The sequence below is a fragment of the Ursus arctos genome, unplaced genomic scaffold (assembly GCF_023065955.2).
Source record: "Ursus arctos isolate Adak ecotype North America unplaced genomic scaffold, UrsArc2.0 scaffold_34, whole genome shotgun sequence".
Lineage (NCBI taxonomy): Eukaryota > Metazoa > Chordata > Mammalia > Carnivora > Ursidae > Ursus > Ursus arctos.
The window spans coordinates 21,636,736-21,656,793 of NW_026623030.1; the positions used below are offsets into that span (position 1 = coordinate 21,636,736).

General features: G+C 44.6%; 1 protein-coding gene across 1 annotated transcript in view; it reads right to left on the bottom strand.

Annotated features, from left to right (window-relative positions):
* Positions 1-1,845: 1,845 nt before the first annotated feature.
* Positions 1,846-20,058, bottom strand: part of PTPN11 (protein tyrosine phosphatase non-receptor type 11) — a 78,655-nt gene continuing 60,442 nt past the window's right edge. Inside the window, exons 11-16 of the mRNA XM_026514909.4 lie at positions 19,244-19,398; positions 18,217-18,284; positions 17,549-17,700; positions 8,462-8,574; positions 6,568-6,669; positions 1,846-5,846 (exon numbers count right to left, since the gene is read on the bottom strand). Of these exons, the coding sequence (XP_026370694.1) occupies positions 6,600-6,669; positions 8,462-8,574; positions 17,549-17,700; positions 18,217-18,284; positions 19,244-19,398 (558 nt within the window). The 3' untranslated portion in view covers positions 1,846-5,846; positions 6,568-6,599. The remainder of the gene's footprint in view (positions 5,847-6,567; positions 6,670-8,461; positions 8,575-17,548; positions 17,701-18,216; positions 18,285-19,243; positions 19,399-20,058) is intronic.

Below are 20,058 nucleotides of genomic sequence, written 5' to 3' on the forward strand. Positions count from 1 at the left end.
CAGTCCAGTTAGAACTACCTGGCTCCCCGGCCACACCCAGCGCCTCGAAAGCAGGAACTGTTTTGTTCCTCCATTCCTCAGTGCCTAGCCCCTTGGGGGGATGGATTTCACCTTTACTGAATGGAAGAGCATCTGAACCACAAATCCCTGCCGGTCCAGTATAACTACACAGTCTTATCAGGTAGAGAGGACTTCAGGTCCGAGGAGCACATGCAATCTCTCGGTCCACACGCTGCCAGCAGGTTTTACAGGGCAGTTTATCACTTTCTCACAACCTTTACTGTAGGAGCAATATTTTGTATTATGATGTCACTTTGGGATTTAAATCGTCTGACCTCAAATGACATGAGTGTCAGCTCACTGGTAACTGCTGCTATTGATAAAACAGCAAATCTCTATTTCGGACTCATTATCATTTTGCAAATTCAGTTATTTGGAAGCTTGGCTGGTTCCTGCGGGGGGCGGGGGGGGGACGGCACCTGCAGTGAAACCATTCGCTCGAGGTCCTCACGGTCCCTTTGTGTGGCCTCTCACAGGGCCAAACGAATGGCTGGAGGCAGAGCAGACGTGTAATGGGATCCAACGAGAAGGTACTTTCTTCAGAAGCTTTTCACTGACAAGACGACCGAGTCGAATAAACCCTCAGTTCTCTGTCCACAACTGATTTGTTATGGGAATTCCTGCTTTGTCTCTAATCTGCACATTTTCTTGGGGGGTTTTCTTGTGAGTAGGAACTGTAGAACTAGAAGGTTCTTTCATGACGCGTGCAAGACAAGATACTGCCACTGCCTTCTCCTTCATGTGCAGCCCAGGATCCCAGGATGACGGGGAATGAGGGTCTCCAGGCCGACGGCACACCCAGCACCTCCTCTGGAACCCCAGAGCGTAACCACCACGGCAGCATGGAGCCTTCGTCTGCGGGACGTTACGCTCCCCCGGAGAGACCCCGGCACCCCTCCTCATCCTCCTCATCGTCTGGAAGTGGTTGTCCAATCTCTGTCTTTCCCGCTGTGTCCCAGCAGCCGGCATCTTCAAGTGCGGCCTACATCCTGGTTGGAATTTCTGCCTTCTGACTCGTGCGAGGCCTAGCTCCCACTGGAACGTCACCACTGGGAGGGCGGCCACCGTGTCTGTCTCAGTCACTGCCTGGCCCGAGTCTTGCACAGGGGCGGCGTCTGGCATTGCCCAGGAGCTCCCTATTTTGTGAATGGCTAGAGGACTGGTCTCGCCAACAAAACCAGCTGAATCCGACTGACAGGCGTTAGGTAACTCGGTTGAGAACGAGAGGACAAGAGTATTTCACAGTGTAAGTGAGTAATACAAATCTCTCCTTAGATTCACAAGAGAGAACTGAGAATTATCTGTTTTGTTACTTACAAAATGATTTCTTCCTGCCAATGTTAATGCGGTGCTGTCAGAAGCAGCAAATGGCCTTGTTTGCTTGTGGCCTAAATCTACTCTAAAGGGACGAGCTGGTGTCCTAGGGCACAAAATTTACTCCTACGAGCCTCCTCTGTCATCTGCACCCCATACCCCAACCTGGCACTATTTACATTCAGTTTGTATGTTTCCTGATCATTTCCTGTATGTTTTACAGACATACTTTCTATTTGCTACTTACTCATAAGTTCTTGCAAATAGAATCCCCTGCCTGTCTTCCGAAGCTATTCCCAGAGTGGGCGCTCAATAAATGCTTGAGGAACTGACTCATGTATTCTGTGTTCCGAGCTACCTTCTAGATAAGAGCTGCTAAATGTCAGCATTTGGCCTGTACAAGAGGTTGAGCGACCTATAATCCCGCTGTTTCCTGGGCATTTCCAGTGAAGTAAATGACCAATACCATAATATAAGAAAACGGTTTTATTCCTAATTTTTAGTTCCCATACAGTTTACAAATACACGCTTACTCTGATAATACGGCTCTGCAGCTAGCACACCCATAAATACAGGTGGGGAGACAATTAACATCCACTAATGTTTCTCTACATAAACTATTCTTTTCATGTCATTTTTTAAAAACAATTGCAAACAGACTACGTAATACGTGGGCAAAAAGGCAATTAAGTGAATCTCTTGAAACACTAAGTGTATAATAAACAGTGCATATTATCAACATTTACATGATTCACACCAAAATGATGACATCCTAAAACGTATTCCTTTTAAAGGATAGATTTATCAATAAAATATTACATATCTTTTAATACTCTGGTACAATACTTCATATACTGCAGGAAAATTAAATGTAGGTCTAGTCATCAGCTTAATAAAGGATCCTTTTCCATTAGCTTTTATTAATAAAAGAATCACAATTATGTCATAAATAAACAGGCAAATTATTAATTACATGATTTGAGGTTTAGGATGAAAACTTGTAGAAATTAGTTTGATATACAGTAAAGTTATACGACACACTAAAACCAACTGTTTAATATTTTTGCCTTGTGTGAACTGCCCATAGTGAAATAAAGAACAAACTTCTCAATGATGGAAGATACAACAAACTGTATTTTGGAACTTATTTTTCAAGAGGAAGAGGGAGAAAGGTGTCAACAACATTAAGGGCTAATACAGATCCTAATAAAGGCATCTTGAAATTGGGGAGGCCATGTGCTTGCTATATAAAACTTTATTCCCCCGACAACATACAGCAAACAGAAACTGCACTGTGTGTCCTTATGTCTATAGTCTAAGTTCCCCTTATGGATTAATAAGCTACAACAAAACACTTTACAATTGCATACCTGTCCACATTCCCCCCAACTAGAAATAACCCGGGATGTTATATTAGTTCTTCAGATCCCCAGTAAAATAACCCCTAAAAAAAATCTTGAGAATCTCCCTGGCTGTTCCAAAGCAACTAGGCTCCACAAAGAATGTACAAACACCAAGAAAGTCGTACGGCAATGTTCTCACCCGCATTTAGCCGCAGCTGAAAAGTCACTGATTCAATGGCAGAGAGGACCATGATTTTCAGGAGGGTCACACATTGGAGGAGAGGTGTCTTTTTATTTTTTATTTTTTTAAAAAAAAGCTCTTAAGACTCTGAAATTTGGCTTTTAAAAAAACCCCAATACCATGTGTCTGATAATTTCTTCACCCCAAATATAAAACACTATGCTTATCATTTTAAGATACTCAACCAGCTTCGAGATATTGTGCAAATTCAATGTCTACCAGCAACCCAGGAGCAGACCGCATCCCTGCATCTATCACACCTACTTGCCGGGTACCCCGATTCAACCTACTCAAGTTCGGACCGCGCTGGCCCCGCGCCCCCTGACCTCCTCACAAACCACCTCTTTGGAACTTCCGTCTGCACTGCTTTTTAACACTTGCACCTCCAGCTCCCCGCATCTTCACGGCCTCTCTTCCCGATGCCATCTCGTGGAGGGTCATCTCAGCTGAGAACCTGCAATCCCCCTTTCACCAGACTCATGACAGAGCTCAGCCACCCAGGGACTACCACAGTCTTGTCCTGGCAGAAGTTGACATAACAGGATAGTTTGCTGACTTCGTGGAGGGAAATCGAAATGAAATCAATGTCCTGGAACAAACAAAGCTAGCCGAAATCAGGCGTTTCTGTTCCACGCACAGAACTTGATCCTAAGCTACGGGCGGGGACGTGAATGCCGCAGATGTATTTGTACAATCAAACCCTTGCATGCTGGTGAAAGACTTTGCCCCCGAAGTCCAGAGGCTCACCTGTACCACAAAGTCAAGGCAAACGAGAACAATTCAACGTGACAACGCAATAAAAAGAACAGGATTCAAGATCCTTGTTGCAAATACTGAACTGGAATCTCTTTCTTTCCAGGCTTGACAAGAAGACAGCAGTCACTGACATTCCCCTTAGAAGGTAATTACCTCTGGGCCACACCTGTGTTCTAAAGCCATTCTAGGTTCAGTGGAGGGGGGAAGGGGGGAAAGGGGGGTCAATGTGCATTTTGTCTATGAAAATGGCAGCGGAGGCAGTCCCCAACCTACCTCAAGGTTTCACGGGAGGTAAAGAGCTCAGAACGGAAGGACTACCCGGGCTGGATCGGGAGCCAAAGCAAGAAGAATCCGAGTACGGAGACCGTAACCTGACGGCAAAGCCGCCATGGCATTTTATTATCTTTACAAAGTCAACCAATGATACTTTTGTTGAAACATACTCACTGCAGGATGATTCAACACACAGGGCAAAGAGGATGTCTTTGGAGAAGGCACTTCAGGTAGAACGGTAGCAAATCTTACTGCTTGGTTAAAATAAAAATGAGCTACTGTTACTTTAGTCCAGTGAGCGCCCCATTAGGACCGCCCCCTTCTTGGCTGCAGCCTGACTGAAAACAACGGATGGGGGGGAAGCACCGCCTTCACAGCCCCTGGCGGGAGCCACGTGAGACAGTGGTTCTGCTTTCAGATGTTCTGCCCCCTCAACACATCCATCCCTATGAGATCAGTTCCCCCAAGTGATGGTTCAGAAAATATGCTCAGAGCCAGCAGAAGTGGTTCAGGAATCTTCTAGAAGGCCCTCTATTGTTCAGTTTGACTTCCAGCTTACACCAGCTATCATACGCAGCTTCCACTTCCCAACGACACCAGCAGCTTCTACTTTCGCTAAGGATTGCTGTCTTCCCGTGGCACTGGTTCTATTACTCTGGGGTCCCCTGTGAATCATACCTCCCATTTCATGCCCTTGTGCCACTCCCCCTTCCTGAATCTGGGCTGGGCCTGTGATGCTTTAATCAATAGAGGGCAGTAGAAGTTCTGGGTTTAAGTGTTAAGAAGGCCTGGCCATTACTGCTTGATACCCTTGGGAGCTCTGAGCTGCCATGTAAGCGGTCCAGCTTCCCTGCTGGTGGGGCCACCTGGAGCCATCGCACAGAGAAGGAAAGGCTTGGGGACCTGCTGAGAGAAGCCCAGCCACCCCAGGGTCTTTGGGCAACCAGCTGACCACACGGCCAACACCAGCGAGAGGACAGCAACTGAGCTCAGCTGAGCCCAGCCCAGATTGAAGAACAGGGAGGAGGCAAACAAAAGAAGTACTGTTTCAGCCACTGTGTTTTGGGGTGGTTTGTCACCAACAATTGATAACCATGACACTGGTCGGTTATCCACAGATGCACTTCTTTTTTCTAAATACAAGACAATGACTCATATGAAAAGAAAATATGACAAACATTTTCCCACCACATCCTTCTCAGCCAACAGGCTGAATGGTAACTGGTCATCCGCTAAGAAGAAAACACACCTTTTCTCCCAAGTTTCCATGATTCTTTTTTCCCATGATTTTTTAATGGCAATGCAAAGGGAGACAGTCGACTTCTGACAGTCTGGGGCCACTGACTTAATTATTATTTAGCCAAAAAAAGAGGCCATCGGATGAATTACCCACTACTGGATAAGCGATGATAAATGAAACTGTTCTCACTCCCATGGGATGTTGTCACCTTTTCCAAAATGTTTTTCCTCTTATAAGTGCCCTGTCATCCCTCACAAAGAGAAAAATAATTGAATTTTTAAGGTTATAAAAAGAAAAGAAAATGCCAATAAGTAGAATTTGAATCACCATCATCTGTAAAATACAGAGCAGAATTAACTGCTTCCTCAATTTAAAATAAAATTCTATAAAATATAACACTGTCTACACTGTAGAGATGATTTCTTCTTATCTGAGGAAATGGGTAACTGGTAATCAGGTATTGTTGAGTTAGACTACAGTGGTCTTTAAATGGTTTCGAATTTTGCTTAACCAAAGGTAGTCAACCACAACACAGGCCTTCCAAATTCAAAGTCGTTCTTCGCATATACTTTCTTGCATCTGTTCTTGATCTTTTTAGGGAGAGGGTAAAGGTCCACATCTGGGGAAGAAATAAGTTAGAATAAGTCTAGAAATAAGTTCGAGCACACATCTAAAAGTTTCTCAAGGCATTAAACCATTTTCAAGTAGACTGAAAGCTTTTAAATATACTACCCATTGACATGGGAATTTCCACGTGCCACATTGAGACTGAGTTTCCAACATACATCACAACCTGGGTCACTGTCTACAAAGGTGACTGACAGGACAGAGACGTACAAGAGAGAGGAGTTTCCAGCGACAGAGCTGGAAGGCACGTAGAGGTTATCAGGGTGCAGGCCTGGGGAGGCCGGAGCCCTGGGTCACACAGCCAGTCAGGGCCAAGGGGGACGAGAACGTGGACATCCTGACACCGACCCTCCAGAGCAGTGTCCCCCTGCTTCCCAGGTCCCCACGGATCATCTCCCAGCACAGCTTGGGTTAACCGACTCTGAGACAAATGGAAGGAAGAGTAACACCTGCTCTTCTTCGCCCGTATCAACCATCTCTCCATAATCAGTGCCAGCTCTGCCCCTCACAGAATGAATTCTGTATTTGGTTTCAATCCTTAATGAACTTGAAAATGAGTCCAGCTCAGAAAAAAGGAATTTAGGAAGAGCAAAAAGAGGCTGGCTTGTAAAACTTCGTTATGGTGCCCCTCGCTAGAATGCTCACAAATTATCTGCCTGCTTAAAAATGCCACAAATGATAGAAACAACCGGTGAGCGGTTCCATTTAAATACCTATGTCCGTGCGGAAGTCTTGGTGGGTGTTCTCATCTGAAACTTTTCTGCTGCTGCATCAGACCCACGTTTTCATAGACTCTAGCATTATCTTCTCTCATTCTGAAAAGAGAAGTACAGAAAACATGGATGAAAACGCCAACCATGCTGTCCAAGCTCACACGGTGTTTATAAAGCACCTACTCCATTCCGTGGGGACCCAGTATGGTGCAGACACAGGCCCCAGGAGCTAAGGTTCTAGGACGGCTGTAAGACATTAACATACAGCAATATCAGGCTAAAAGTGGAAGAAGAGCCTTGAGTCCCTGGGCTCTCTGGGGTTCGAGGAAAGCGAGCCGTTTTTCTGGCAGGCAGCAAAGGCCTATACGATGAGGCCTTTGAGTAAGACCTTCAAAGCAGGGTGAGATGTGAGCACGTAGAAAGGACAGGTGTTCATTTCAAGCAGAGGGATCCTAATGGGCAAGAGGTCCAAGGAAGGAAAGCGCAGGAGCAGTGAGGCCCACAGACCCATGCAGCCCCGGATCCAGCTACATGCAGGGGAACAGTAAGGGTGAAGCTCAGAGGTGGTGTTGGGCCTGGGATGGAGGGAGTGCCTCTGAGAGGCCAGACTCCATTCTGCTGAGCAGGGAGTGGAGATAAGAGCAGTCTGGGGGGGGGAGGGGGGGACAGGGGACCCAGCAGCCATTGATGCCAACCTGAGAGGGACAAGAAGGGGTTTGGGGTCTGGCGTATCCTGGGTTACACCCTGTAAGGAACACGATGGGAGCGGAGAGCAGAGAAGCTGTCGCACAGGGAGGTCACTGGCAATAAGGGAGTCATCAGAGTGCACGTGCTGTGCCGATATTCGGGGAAAGGTCTCTGGCCAGCACTCGGAGCCCTGATGAGCTGGTGCCAAGGCAGATGAGTGTAGATAGCAATTTAAAATGTCAACTTTGCCCATCAGTCCCCCGGGAAGGGAAAAAGCAGGCAGAAGGGAGAGGCAACTTGGTGGAGAGAATCCTTTTGCTGTATAATTTCATTTCAATGTTAACTAGAAGCCAAATGTAAACACAAGCCCCATATTTGCTATCTAAAACGTGTATACAGAGTATTAAAGTCAGCAGGGGTTTAAAAATCCACATCAGAAGCAAATAGAGATAAGACTCTTGGGGGAAAATAAAAAGTAAATGTTATACCACAGCCTACCTCAGAATATACAGAAAAACAATAATTTACGACTGCTGTTCACATAATCGATTTAACATGTTTTCCTAACACATGTTTTAGCTTAAACAAGGGGTTGGCAAAGTTTTTCGGAAAGGATCAGAGGGTAAATAATTTAGTCTCTGCAGGCCATACTCAGTCTCTGGCGTTTTTTGGTTTTTTAAAAATTATAACCTCTTAAAAACCATTCATGAGCTGTATAAAAACAGGGCATGGCCAGAATTTGGCCTGGGGGCTGTAGTTTGCAGACTCTTGGTTTAAAGGCCCCAAAGTAGATTTCTGTTGTCTGTTGACTGGAAAATTAGCAGATCATGATGGTGTCGAGACATTAATGGCCAACTTACTTACTTTCACTTAGCAAAGAGTCTGAAGACAACCAAAGGGGTGTTACCTACCTTTGTTGTCTGTCTATCATTAACAACAGAAGTTATCCCTACCCCATAAAAAGGGAAATTAGATCCTTCTTAGAGAACCATCACTTGACATACTGATAACCTCACATAATCATAGCTAGTGTACCCATCAGCCTTCGGTTTACGTAAATTAAAATTTAGTTTAGAAAGCCATTGACACACTCGCTAATCAGCTGGGCAACAATAAAGACAGGCGTGTGCTGCAAAGACCTGCTGTTTTTTAAGCTTTTCTATAGGATTGTGTTCAGGTAGAAAGAATTTCCTTTATTACTACTTACTCTGCACAAGATGGTGTTGGGGTACAAGGCGGGAGGGGACTCTGATCTCCACTTGTCTGGTCCGTTAGAGAATACTTAATATTTGTATATTCATGCCCTTTCCTCTTGCTTTTCTGAAAGGTGAAGATCGCATATATGAGGAATTGGACTTTTTTAAAGAGAAAAAGAAGCAAAGAAGGCATTTTACCAATGAGACGGGCAGACAGGCAGACAGAAAGGCTGGACCCTGAATAATGATATGTTGATCAAGTGTTAGGGAATTCACCTCAATGTAAATAACACCATACAAGTGAAAAGTACTTTTGAACCACACAATTCAAAAGCACAGAGTCATGCATTAACAGCTTACTGTATTAAACCAAATGTATCTATTTCTGAGCTAAGAGAATTCTCAACTTTCTTTGACACATTAACAACTAATCATTTCGTAGTTCACTTGCAACACATTTAATGATACTCAGATAAACAGTGGGGAAAAGAGTTCCAGAAATAAACTCACTCCAAGTAAAAATGGCCCATAGGTACAGAAGACGGTAGTGCTTGGAACAGAAACAGGAACGCGCTTTATTGTATCTTCCCCGCCTCGCACCTCCAGCCCACAAAAGACCCTAGCACCTTTAAAACTTCATTTTTGGCTCTAATGACACTCTTGGGGGAAAAAAATTGGCAAAGAAAACCAGTATAACGTAATCTCATCACAGATGCAGAGTGAACTAGACTTGGTAGGCGTCCCAGTTAGATGATTTATCACTCTTCACTCCGAAGTTCACCTAAAAGAACGAATTCTGAAAATCAAACCCAGCAATCATAATTACATAATGTTGCTTTCATTCTAGGATTATTCAAGAAAACCAGCAAATATTAGAAAGGGTATCCACATCAAATACCGACGTACAAGAGTGACTTCCATTCCCCGCTGGTGAGAAGGTAAATTGGTGCACTATTAGTCAGAACTCGCAGTACTAACCAGTGAGTGTCTAGTAATAGTAAATCTATATTCTACAACCGTGAACATGTGCCTCTTGAGAAACTCATACACAGAAGCTGAACAGAGCTATCAAAGGACGTCCAGTGACCTGTTATTCTTAATAATGTCTACACCAAGAGAATGAATCAACGCAATGTATTCATATCATGAAATAATACGCAACTGTGAAGAGGAACAACAAAAAGAGAGATTGTGTGTGTGTGTATCAAAAAGGTTTCATAATCAATGTTATGTGGAAAAACACAAATTACAGAACAATAAAACAGTATGCTACCATCTGGCTGAACATTCTAAACACAGAAAACAATGTTATCTATTGTGCGTAGATTACTGGTATTTGTATTTTAAAATATAAAAAGAGAGGGGGCGCCTGGGTGGCACAGCGGTTAAGCGTCTGCCTTCGGCTCAGGGCGTGATCCTGGAGTTATGGGATCGAGCCCCACATCAGGCTCCTCTGCTATGAGCCTGCTTCTTCCTCTCCCACTCCCCCTGCTTGTGTTCCCTCTCTCGCTGGCTGTCTCTATCCTGTCGAATAAATAAATAAAATCTTTAAAAAAATAAAAAATAAAAAATAAAATAAAATATAAAAAGAGACTGCAAGCAGGGGTACCTGGGTGGCTCAGTCGGTTGAGCGTCTGACTTCGGCTCATGATCTCAGGTCCTGGGATTGAGCCCTGCGTCAGGCTGCCCGTTCAGCATGGAGTCTGCTTGTCCCTCTCCCTCTGCCCCTCCCCCTGCTTGTGCTCTTGTCTCTGTCTCAAATAAATGAATAAAATCTTAAAAAAAAAAAAAAAAGACTGCAAGCCTCGCAATTGCCCTGGGGTTCCAAGGATAGAAATGAGGGGTGCATTTGGGGCTGATAGCTGTACTGGTCACATCTGATTGCTGTTATAAATGGAAAAAGAGGGGCGCCTGGCTGGCTCACTCAGAAGTGTGTGTGACTCTTGATCTTGGGTTCGTGAACTGGAGCCCCATGTGAGGTATAGAGATCACTTTATTTTTTTTTTTTGAGAAGAGAAGAGAAAGGAGCTGCTAGCTTGTTGAAGCCGCTGTGACTGACTCTGTTGAAGCGGCACGACCGGTCTGTTAACCAACCAAGCAGCCGTCATGGAACTCAGAGTCTGGGGAGGACGCTGCAGAAAAGAAATCCAAGGAGCAAATGTTTTGTTTGCTCTACACGTAGTTTCATGTTTTGAACAACTGTTTTTAAAAATCGAAAGGCCTGGGGCGCCTGGGTGGCACAGTGGTTGAGCGTCTGCCTTCGGCTCAGGGCGTGATCCCGGCGTTCTGGGATCGAGCCCCACATCGGGCTCCTCCGCTGGGAGCCTGCTTCTTCCTCTCCCACTCCCCCTGCTTGTGTTCCCTCTCTCGCTGGCTGTCTCTATCTCTGTCGAATAAATAAATAAAATCTTTAAAAAAATTTTTTTTAAATAATAAAAATCAAAAGGCCTTGAAAAGGAGCCATGGAATTTTAGCACCGAAACACTGACTTCCACAAGAAACAATTTTTTAAAAGATAGGATTTAAAATGAAATATTAAGTGGAAGACCTGGCAGAGAACATCACTTATTTTAAAACTTATTCTGGACAGCTGGGCATCCGACTCTTGGTCTCAGTCGGGTCTTGATCTCAGGGTTGTGAGTTCAAGCCCTGTGCTGGGATCCACACTGGTGTGGAGCCTTATTAAAATAACTTAAAAAAAAAAAAAAACTTATTCTAGAGTTTGTGAAAAATCCTCTTTTTTTTTTAAATAGAAATTTGAAATATACAATCAATAAGCTGAAGCATAAGCTTGCTTTCTACTCAACATTTTTTAGAATTGCGGTAAAAGAAAAGCAACAGTTAACACGAGTATACTCTGCAATACTGTCCAGTAAATGCTATCGTTGTGCTGCCGACCTCTACAACTTTTTCACCTTGTATGACTGAAACTCTACACCCACGGGACAGCAACCCCCATTTCTCCCTCCCTACTAAATACTTTCTTGAAAAAAATCAGTATTTCTACATAAAGTTATTACAAAAGAATTTTCTAATGGGGCATATTTAATACAAATGGGACAGGAATTATTTCAATGAATTAAGTCGCTCAAGGAAAAGCATAAAAATGTTGGAGCTTCTTGGCTTATTTACAAAGAACGAGAAATAAAACCGATCCACAAATCAGATGAGTTTATTTCTCAGTACTGTGACAGCCCAGGCTGTCCGTATAGAACAAGAAAAATCTCAGGGGATAAGGGTTGTTTTGACTTTGGAGGGTGGAGGGAGATCTGTTACAGAGCCCTAAAAAATGGTCTGAAATTGATCTCTCCTTCACCTGAATTCAAGGACACAGCAGAGTTACCAAACCTTGTGTAATATTTATAATAAATCTTATGGCCTTGCCAGCTGACACACAGCCAAGGTTGAGAGGAGGTCCAACCACAAGTCTCGAAAATCGTCTGGCATTAAATATCTTGCCACGTGAAATAACTGCAGTCCATTCTTAAACTTTAAATTACAAAAAAAGCCTGTGGTGCCTGGCTGGCTCAGTCAGTAGAGCGTGTGACTCTTGATCTCAGGGTTGTGAGTTCGAGCCCCGTGTTCGGCAGAGAGATTACTTTAAAAAAAAATTAAGGCTACAGAATAAGCCATATATTAATTAAAAAAAAAAAACAAAACCCAAAAGCCAAGAGCAGGAAGAAAGGGTCAAATGAAAATGCTCTTGGGGCATCTGGGTGGCTCAGTCGGTCAAGTGTTCAACTCATGATTTTGGCTCAGGTCATGATCTCAGGATAGTGAGATCGAGCCCAATGTCAGGTTCCATGCAGGGCAAGGAGTCTGCTTAAGATTCTCTCTCCCTCTCCCTCTGCTCTTCCCCTTCCCTGCTTGCGTGCGCATGCTCTCTCTCTATTCCTCTCAAAAAAAAAAAAGAAAAAAAAAACCGGGACAAATAGAGAGAAGAGACAAAGCTTCCTTACAAAGGAATTCTAAATAAGTTATGTAGAAAGTACCCATTCCAGAAGATGGACCTTAATTTCTCCCTTTCCTTTGGGTATGGTCTGCACTAAATGACTCGCTTCCAAAGTACAGAGTAAGGACAAGGAAAAAGTCATTGCTACAGTGAGAGAAACCTAGCAGACACTACCTAAGCCGAGTAATGAAGGTTAATATCCCCAGGCCATGTTGTTATCGGGAGCCCCGTGAGCAACGAGAAGGGCACCTCGAAACTCACCTTATTGGTACTCTGCCCCAAAATTCATTACTCCAGTCAAATCACAAGAAAACAGCCAAACCCACACTGAGCAGCTTTCCACAAGATACCTGACTAGCACTCCAGAAGTGTCACGGTCATGAGAGACAAAGACTAAGAAACTAGTACAGACCGGAGGGGACACTAAACTCAATGTGGGGTCCTGGACGGGATCCTAGGACAAAAAAAGAACGTTCGTGGGAAAACTGGTGAAATACAAATAAATTGTAGAGCTTAGTTACCAGCAATTTATCGGGGTTAATTATTCAGTTTTGATAAAGGTACCATGGTTATACAAGATGTTAACGATATGGAAACTGAATTATGCACACATAGGAACTCTGTAGTATCTCTGCAACTTTTCTAGAAGTCTAAATATTATTCCAAAATAAAAAGTTTAACAAAACTACGGGAGGGAGAAGGAGAGTTTTATAAATATATATGTACATATATATATACACATATACACGTATCATATAATATATAAACCCATATAAATATGAGGCTGTATATCAAGAGCTCAACTAGAGCAGTAATTAATTAGCTAATTAGCAACACAAATGATGCTATACCCTACAAACGAGCACAGCCAGATCTTGGCTTCAAAATCCAATCTATTAAGAGAATCAGGGCTCCTGTGAAAAATAGCTGGGAAAGTACAGGATGGGCCTTCATATTCTGGTGTCATAAAGGGTAAGGAAGTAAGATGGCACGCCTGCGTGGCCCAGTTGGTTACGCATCTGCCTCCAGCTCAGGTCGTGATCCTGGGGTCCTGGGATTGAGCCCCGCATATGACTCCCCGTTCAGCAAGGAGTCTGCTCCTCCCTCTCCCTCCTACCCTCCACCCTGCTCTTGCTCTCACTCACTCTTTCTCTCTCAAATAAATAAATTAAAAATAATAATAAAAAAAAAAGCAAGGAAGTAAGAAACTAAACAAATGAACATGGTGGGAGAAAGAGAAGCAAACCAAGAAACAGACTCTTAACTACAGAGAACACATTGATGGTTACCAGAGAGGAGGGGGTGGGGGACTGGATGAACTAGGTGAGGGGCTTAAGGAGGGCACTTGTGAGGAGCACCAGGTGTTCTACACAGGTGTCGAATCAGTAAATTCTGCACCTGAAACCAATATTACACTGCATGTTAACTGGAATTTACATAAAAACCTCATTTTAAAAGAAGTATAAGGAAGTACTCAAAAGTGGAAACTATCAAAAGGACACAAGAACCAATTTGAACAGGTGCCCACTAGCCAAATTTGGGACAATTTAAGCAACAAAATAAATACTAGTAATGGATTATCACCCATTCTGACGTGAATGAATGAATGAACGAATGAATGAGAAGGGAAAGCTCTTTCTTAGAGAAGACTCCCAACTAATAAACGGAAAGGGAATTATGGAAGTAGGAAATCACCACGAGGCAGGTATCGCAGGAGTAATTTTTCCAGGCAAGAACCGTGAACACATGCAAAATCAGTAGGCAAAAAGTATGATGGAAAGTAGGTTATTTATATCGTCTCAAACATCTTCCTCTAAGATATTAATTAAAAGGGGGAAACTATCACTGTACAGCGGGGTAATGTGGCAGAAAACACCTCCATCCAGTGATCAAAGAGAACACCGCCAGCCGTGAAACGCATCAATAGAGGTGCTCCTGATGGGCGGTACTGGGACGCAACATCGCTTCTGTGACAGTCGTGTCAAAAACGCACCACCTGAATCTAATCAAGGGAGCACATCACACAAATCCAAATTGAGGGGCGTTCTACCCAATAACTGGCCTGAACTCTTCAAAAATGGCAAGGTGGAGGAAGATGAAGACTGAGAAACTGTCCCAGATGAAAGTAAAGATACGTGACAACCAAATGCACCAGGGGACGCTGGACCACAGAGACACAGGAGGAGGACAAACTGGCGACATTTGAATAGGGTCTGCAGATTAGAAAATAGTGCTAGGGGCGCCTGGGTGGCACAGCGGTTAAGCATCTGCCTTCGGCTCAGGGCGTGATCCCGGCGTTATGGGATCGAGCCCCACATCAGGCTCCTCCACTAAGAGCCTGCTTCTTCCTCTCCCACTCCCCCTGCTTGTGTTCCCTCTCTCGCTGGCTGTCTCTATCTCTGTCGAATAAATAAAAATAAAATCTTAAAAAAAAAAAAGAAAGAAAGAAAAAGAAAATAGTGCTGTATCGATGCTAATTCCCTGGTTCTGATCATTTCACAATGGTTAGGTAAAAGAACGTCTTTATTTCTAGGACATACACATCAGAGTATTAAGAGGCAAGGGCGCACAAATGCTGGCAACTTACGAACATTCGTTTTTAAAGTACATATTGTATATATATAGAGAGAAACTACAAATGAATGATGAAGTGTGTTAAAATGTTAACAGGGTGAAGGGAATTCCGCACACTGTTTTTGCAAAGTAAAAAAAAATGTAATACTTTAAGTGGAAGTAGTTAACAAAGAAATCTACTTTCAAGTAAATGGCAGAGTGTGGGAAGAATCCTTTATAAAAACTTGAGAATTTTCTCAAAGTCGCCTCACTTGCACCTTCCCCTGGACGCCCACCTGTTTCTGCTTCGCCTCCTCCTGGCACCGGCGCCACTTCCTGCTTCCCTCCCCGGGCTCACCACCCCTGACGCACTGTCTTTTTTCATTTACCCTCTTTCACAGATTCCTTCAGTCCCGAAGGTCCTTAACTCTTCAGGATTGTGGAAATGATGGTATTTAAAAGAAATACCAATGATCCTAAATGAGTTTCATTCTTTTGCTTAATTTAAAACCCAGGCAGCTTCACTGTCTTAAGGCTACCACTTAAGCTTTCTACCAGATGAAGGCTCTGAGACCAAATAGTAGTAAAGGTGCTCAGGACGGGGACGGCGCAAACCGGCCCCCATTCGCTATTGGCTGAGCGAACGAATGCATCAGCACTCTTGGGATGGGATCCTCAGGGACATCCGGTGTCTACATTCTAGAATACTGAAGCTATTAAGGAACATGTTCTGCTTCTGTCTACCTCCTCCCGGCCCCCAAGAAAAGCAGTGATAGGGATATTTTTAAAGGAGTTCCTAAATTCAAATTTTTCAACTCGAGCTTTACAAGTTGAGATTTAGGGTCAGAGAGACTATACGTAGTAAAGAGAAGATCTGAAGCGCTATCGAGGCTGGGAGGGGAAAGCCCTGATGTCACCAAAACAAGGACAAATACCAAAGCTTCTGAATGAAATAAAGAGAGCTTTTTCCCCAGCTTTTCTAAACAAGATCACATTATATGCTTCGAGATATTCCCGAATTTGTACCAACTGTGTTTATACCGTGTTTATAAATACTCTTTGTATTTATTAGGAGGGCCTTCTCTCGAGGCAACTTTATGCTTTAACAATTCCTGGCCCAAATTCAGTATGACTGGAAGACAAATAGAGAATAGCCTATAATGGGGCGCCCGGGGGGCTCTGTCGGTGAAGCGTCTACCTTCGGCTCAGGTCATGATCTCAGGGTCCTGGGATCAAGCCCCACATCTGGCTCCCTGGTCAGCAGGGAGTCTGCTTGTCCCTCTGCCCCTTCCCCTGCTTGTGCTCGCTCACTCTCTCAAATAAATAAAATCTTAAGAGAAAGAAAGAAAGAAAGAAAGAAAGAAAGAAAGAAAGAAAGAAAGAAAAAGAGGAAAATAGCTTATAGTAACCATCTAAATATTTCACAACACTTACCACAACACCAAGTCAGATTGAAAGCACTAAAGGTCGAAATCGGAACTTTGTTGATTGTTGACCTTACATATCTATACTGTTGCTGAAGATGTTTTTGTACAATGAAACAATCTAGTATTTGGGTTTTTTTTTAAGATTTTATTTATTTATTTGTTAGAGAGAGAGCAGGGAGAGGAGCAGAGGGAGAGTGACAAGTAGACTCTGCACTGAGCGTGGAGCCCGATGCCGGGCTCCATCTCACAAGCCTGAGACCATGACCTGAGCCAAAACCAACAGTCAGGTGCTTAACTGACTGAGCCACCCAGGCACCCCTCTAGTGTTTTTATGTGAACTGAGAACCTTAGTTAGTAAGCTAACTAACATGTGTCTTACTTTGGCTAACCAAGCTTTGATAACATGGCCGCTATTCTGCTCAGCAAGAAGTCTCTCAATTTGCCAGCAGGTACCACTCTGAGAAGCCAGGTTCTCTGGAAGGCAATACACAGGGTAAAGCAGGCAGGTATCAGTGCTGCTCAGACACTCCCCTGTCTGCAGCAGAGCAGCGTGGCTGAGCGGGGGGAGGCAGGGGAGATGCCCAGATCCCCAAAGGAGCAGTCTCCTCATTTCCCTCCTCTCAGCGTATTCCTAATTAACTCAGCTTTGTGTCTGTTATGAATAGCTTCAAATGGAAAGGCTCCAACTCCACGTTCTTCTTCATTATGCATGGCTTATTAAAATTGAAATTTCACTGTTTCCAACTCAACCAAGTTGATGGTTCAAACTGCTGTGTGCTATGAAGAGTGAAGCATTCATTTAAGAGATGGGAACCGGATAAAAACGGCCCGGATCTAAACCGGAACAGGCTAGAAACTTCGAGGCTTTCAGTTCCAAACTTGCCGTGTGAAAGTCCTGGGGTTCTATCGGGGAAAATCCTACCTTTCCACCACGCAGTTCCCCAAGCTGCCAGGCCAGGACTATAGCAGCTACCTCCCTAAGCTGCCCCCTACTGAAATATCAGGGCTGTGAAGAGAAGCCCTTCCTGGTTGGGAATGAGATTCCCATTTCCAAACAATGACAGGTGTCTCTCAGAGGCCCACCTGCTCAAAAGGAGAGTGTATCTGACTGAGCTGCCTAGAAAAGAAAACGACAATCTACACGCCAGGCCCTCCAGGATTCGCACCTGCTCTTCTTCAATCCTGCGCTGTAGTGTTTCAATGTAATGCTGGACGGCCATATAGATGAATCGGTACTGTGCTTCTGTCTGGACCATCCCTGACCTCTGAGACCGCACCATCTGAATGGTTTTGGGAACATCGATGTCGCAGTCGACACCTGCAAAGCAAGCACCGCGAAGCATTAGGAGAAACCGCAGGGCCAGGATGAAGTGGTTTAATGCATAACTTTTAGCACACTCAGAGATAAAGCAAATTTAGTCTTTAATGTTCTAACTGAACATGTTCCAAGGGCTACATTGGCCTTCTGACCAGTAGAAATGATTCCAGAAGAGAATCACTTACCGGAGAAAGTGCTGGAGGTCGGGACCCCTCACTTTCCAATAGCACCACCCCATAACAGCCAGGATGAGGTGGGGGGGCAGAGACCACCACTGCACATTCAACAAAAGACCACGGCGGTGGGACCCACAGCTCCTAAGCTTCATTTTATGCCAAAGCTCAAAATGAATCACTTTTGTTCTCTCGCAAACATACTGAAAGTCAAAGTCTTCAGCTCAGATTTTGTGAAAATGTTTTAACATTCAAATTCTCTCCCTCGGGCTATTTTCACTAGCACTTTCCTTCCATAAACTAAAAACAGGAACTATCGCTTCTTGCCCTCCAGATGACCTACCTTTCTCTCTAATGATGTCAATAAGGATATCAATCACAATGAACGTCCCTGTCCGGCCGATTCCAGCACTGTGGGCAGAAGGACAAAGAGCAAATGACAATGGAGTTCACGGGGGTTTCAGACTCAAAACCAAGCTATTAATATTAACAGAAACAATGTCTGCTCTTGGGAGTATTTCTAAGGTTGTCTATTTGTATTTGAGACTAGATGAGCTAAGAGCACAGGGCTTTGGACTTAGTCCAACCTATACTTGGAGCCCAGCCTCTCCACTACAATGTGGCTGAGGCAAGTCCCCTACCTCTCTGACCCTCAGTTTCCTCGTCTGTGAAATGGGGATAATGGTACACACTTCACAAGGTGGTGGCGTGGATTGAATGTTAGTACTGGATGGAAAGCACTAAGCTCAGAGGCTGGGATGGAGCAAGCACTGAATAAACAGGAGCTTTTAAAAAACTGAATCAAGTTTCACACACAGCTACCTGCCCGACGTATGGATGAGCTTTGGGAAACTAAACTTTCCCCCACATAACCATGAAACCCACAGTTGGGTGCCCACAGGCTGTAAACCGTGGTGAGGCCACGGGCGGGGCGGCTTCCAGAGGCCTGGGTGGGGAGGGGTCCAAATCTTTTGAAGCAAACAAGTGTCTTATCAGGGAAGAAAACGCATCTTATTTCTGTGGCAGAAGAGAATAGGATCACAATCAAAGCAATGACTTCTAAATCACCCTATTTTTTAAAAAAGCAAAAAACATAAGCAGACATTAGCAGACTACGTAAGGGCTCCCTGAGAGTAAGGATTAAGTTCACCAGCCTCTGCCCGGCCACCGCCAATACCTGGCAGTCCCATAGGACCCATGAGAAAAATACTCTGCGGTCAAAGTGTCCCTTCATGCGGTTTATGCACGCCTCAAACAGAGATGAAAATTTTCTCACAGTTCAAGAGCTGGGGTGAGTAGGTAAAAGCAAGCCTAGTGGCATTAAGAGATGGGCCAGGCTGCAGCCCGGAGAGGGGGCAGGGGACAGTCACCTGCAGTGAACTACCACGGGCCCTGCGTCCATAATGCTCTCTTGCTTATGGTGGACCTCCTCCAGGAAGTCCAGCACGCCCCCAGGGTCACTGGGCACTCCGTGGTCCGGCCAGGTCCGAAAGTGGTACTGCCACACGGTTCTCTCTGTATTCCCCTGGAGTAGAGCCAAGAAAAACCAGAAAAGAATTAAATAAATCAAGGGGTTGAGGAATCACCCAGTTCTGATCTTCCCCAGACCTGACGTGAGCCAATGGAGCAGGCCGGCACCGAATCTCCTCACGCTCCATTTAAAGGCCAGACGAGTTTCCCAATCACGTCTCCTTTGGGGTCTGGCTGAGCAATCCTGAAGGCAACTCTGCCTCTTTCCTAAGAACCAAAATGTCCAGTACAGCAGTTAGTTCCTCAGGAAGCTACAACCTGAATCACCGTTCTGAATTCTCGGTGGCAGGCAACGGCCCCATTCCTCCGCGTCCCCGTGCAGCCCAACTCCGGGGGCGACGGAAGCTCTGGGACCTGGGGCTCTCCTTCCAGCAGTTGAGAAAGCAGCTACCCCCTCAAGACGCGTTCCTCTTTGTCTTTTTACACTCAGCCCTCCTCCCCTCTCGCAAAACCCCCACTTTCATAACATCATAGTACTGTAACCTTCTGTTTAGTGCAAAGTAGCTAAGAAGACGAGCTTTGGGATCGGAACGCTGGGTTAGGCCCGAATCCCAGCATTCATCATCACTGTGCTCTTCAGACATCTCCAAGCCTCAATGTCCTCATTTGCAAATAGGAATAATAATCTCTCTCACGATCCTACCGAGAGGGATGA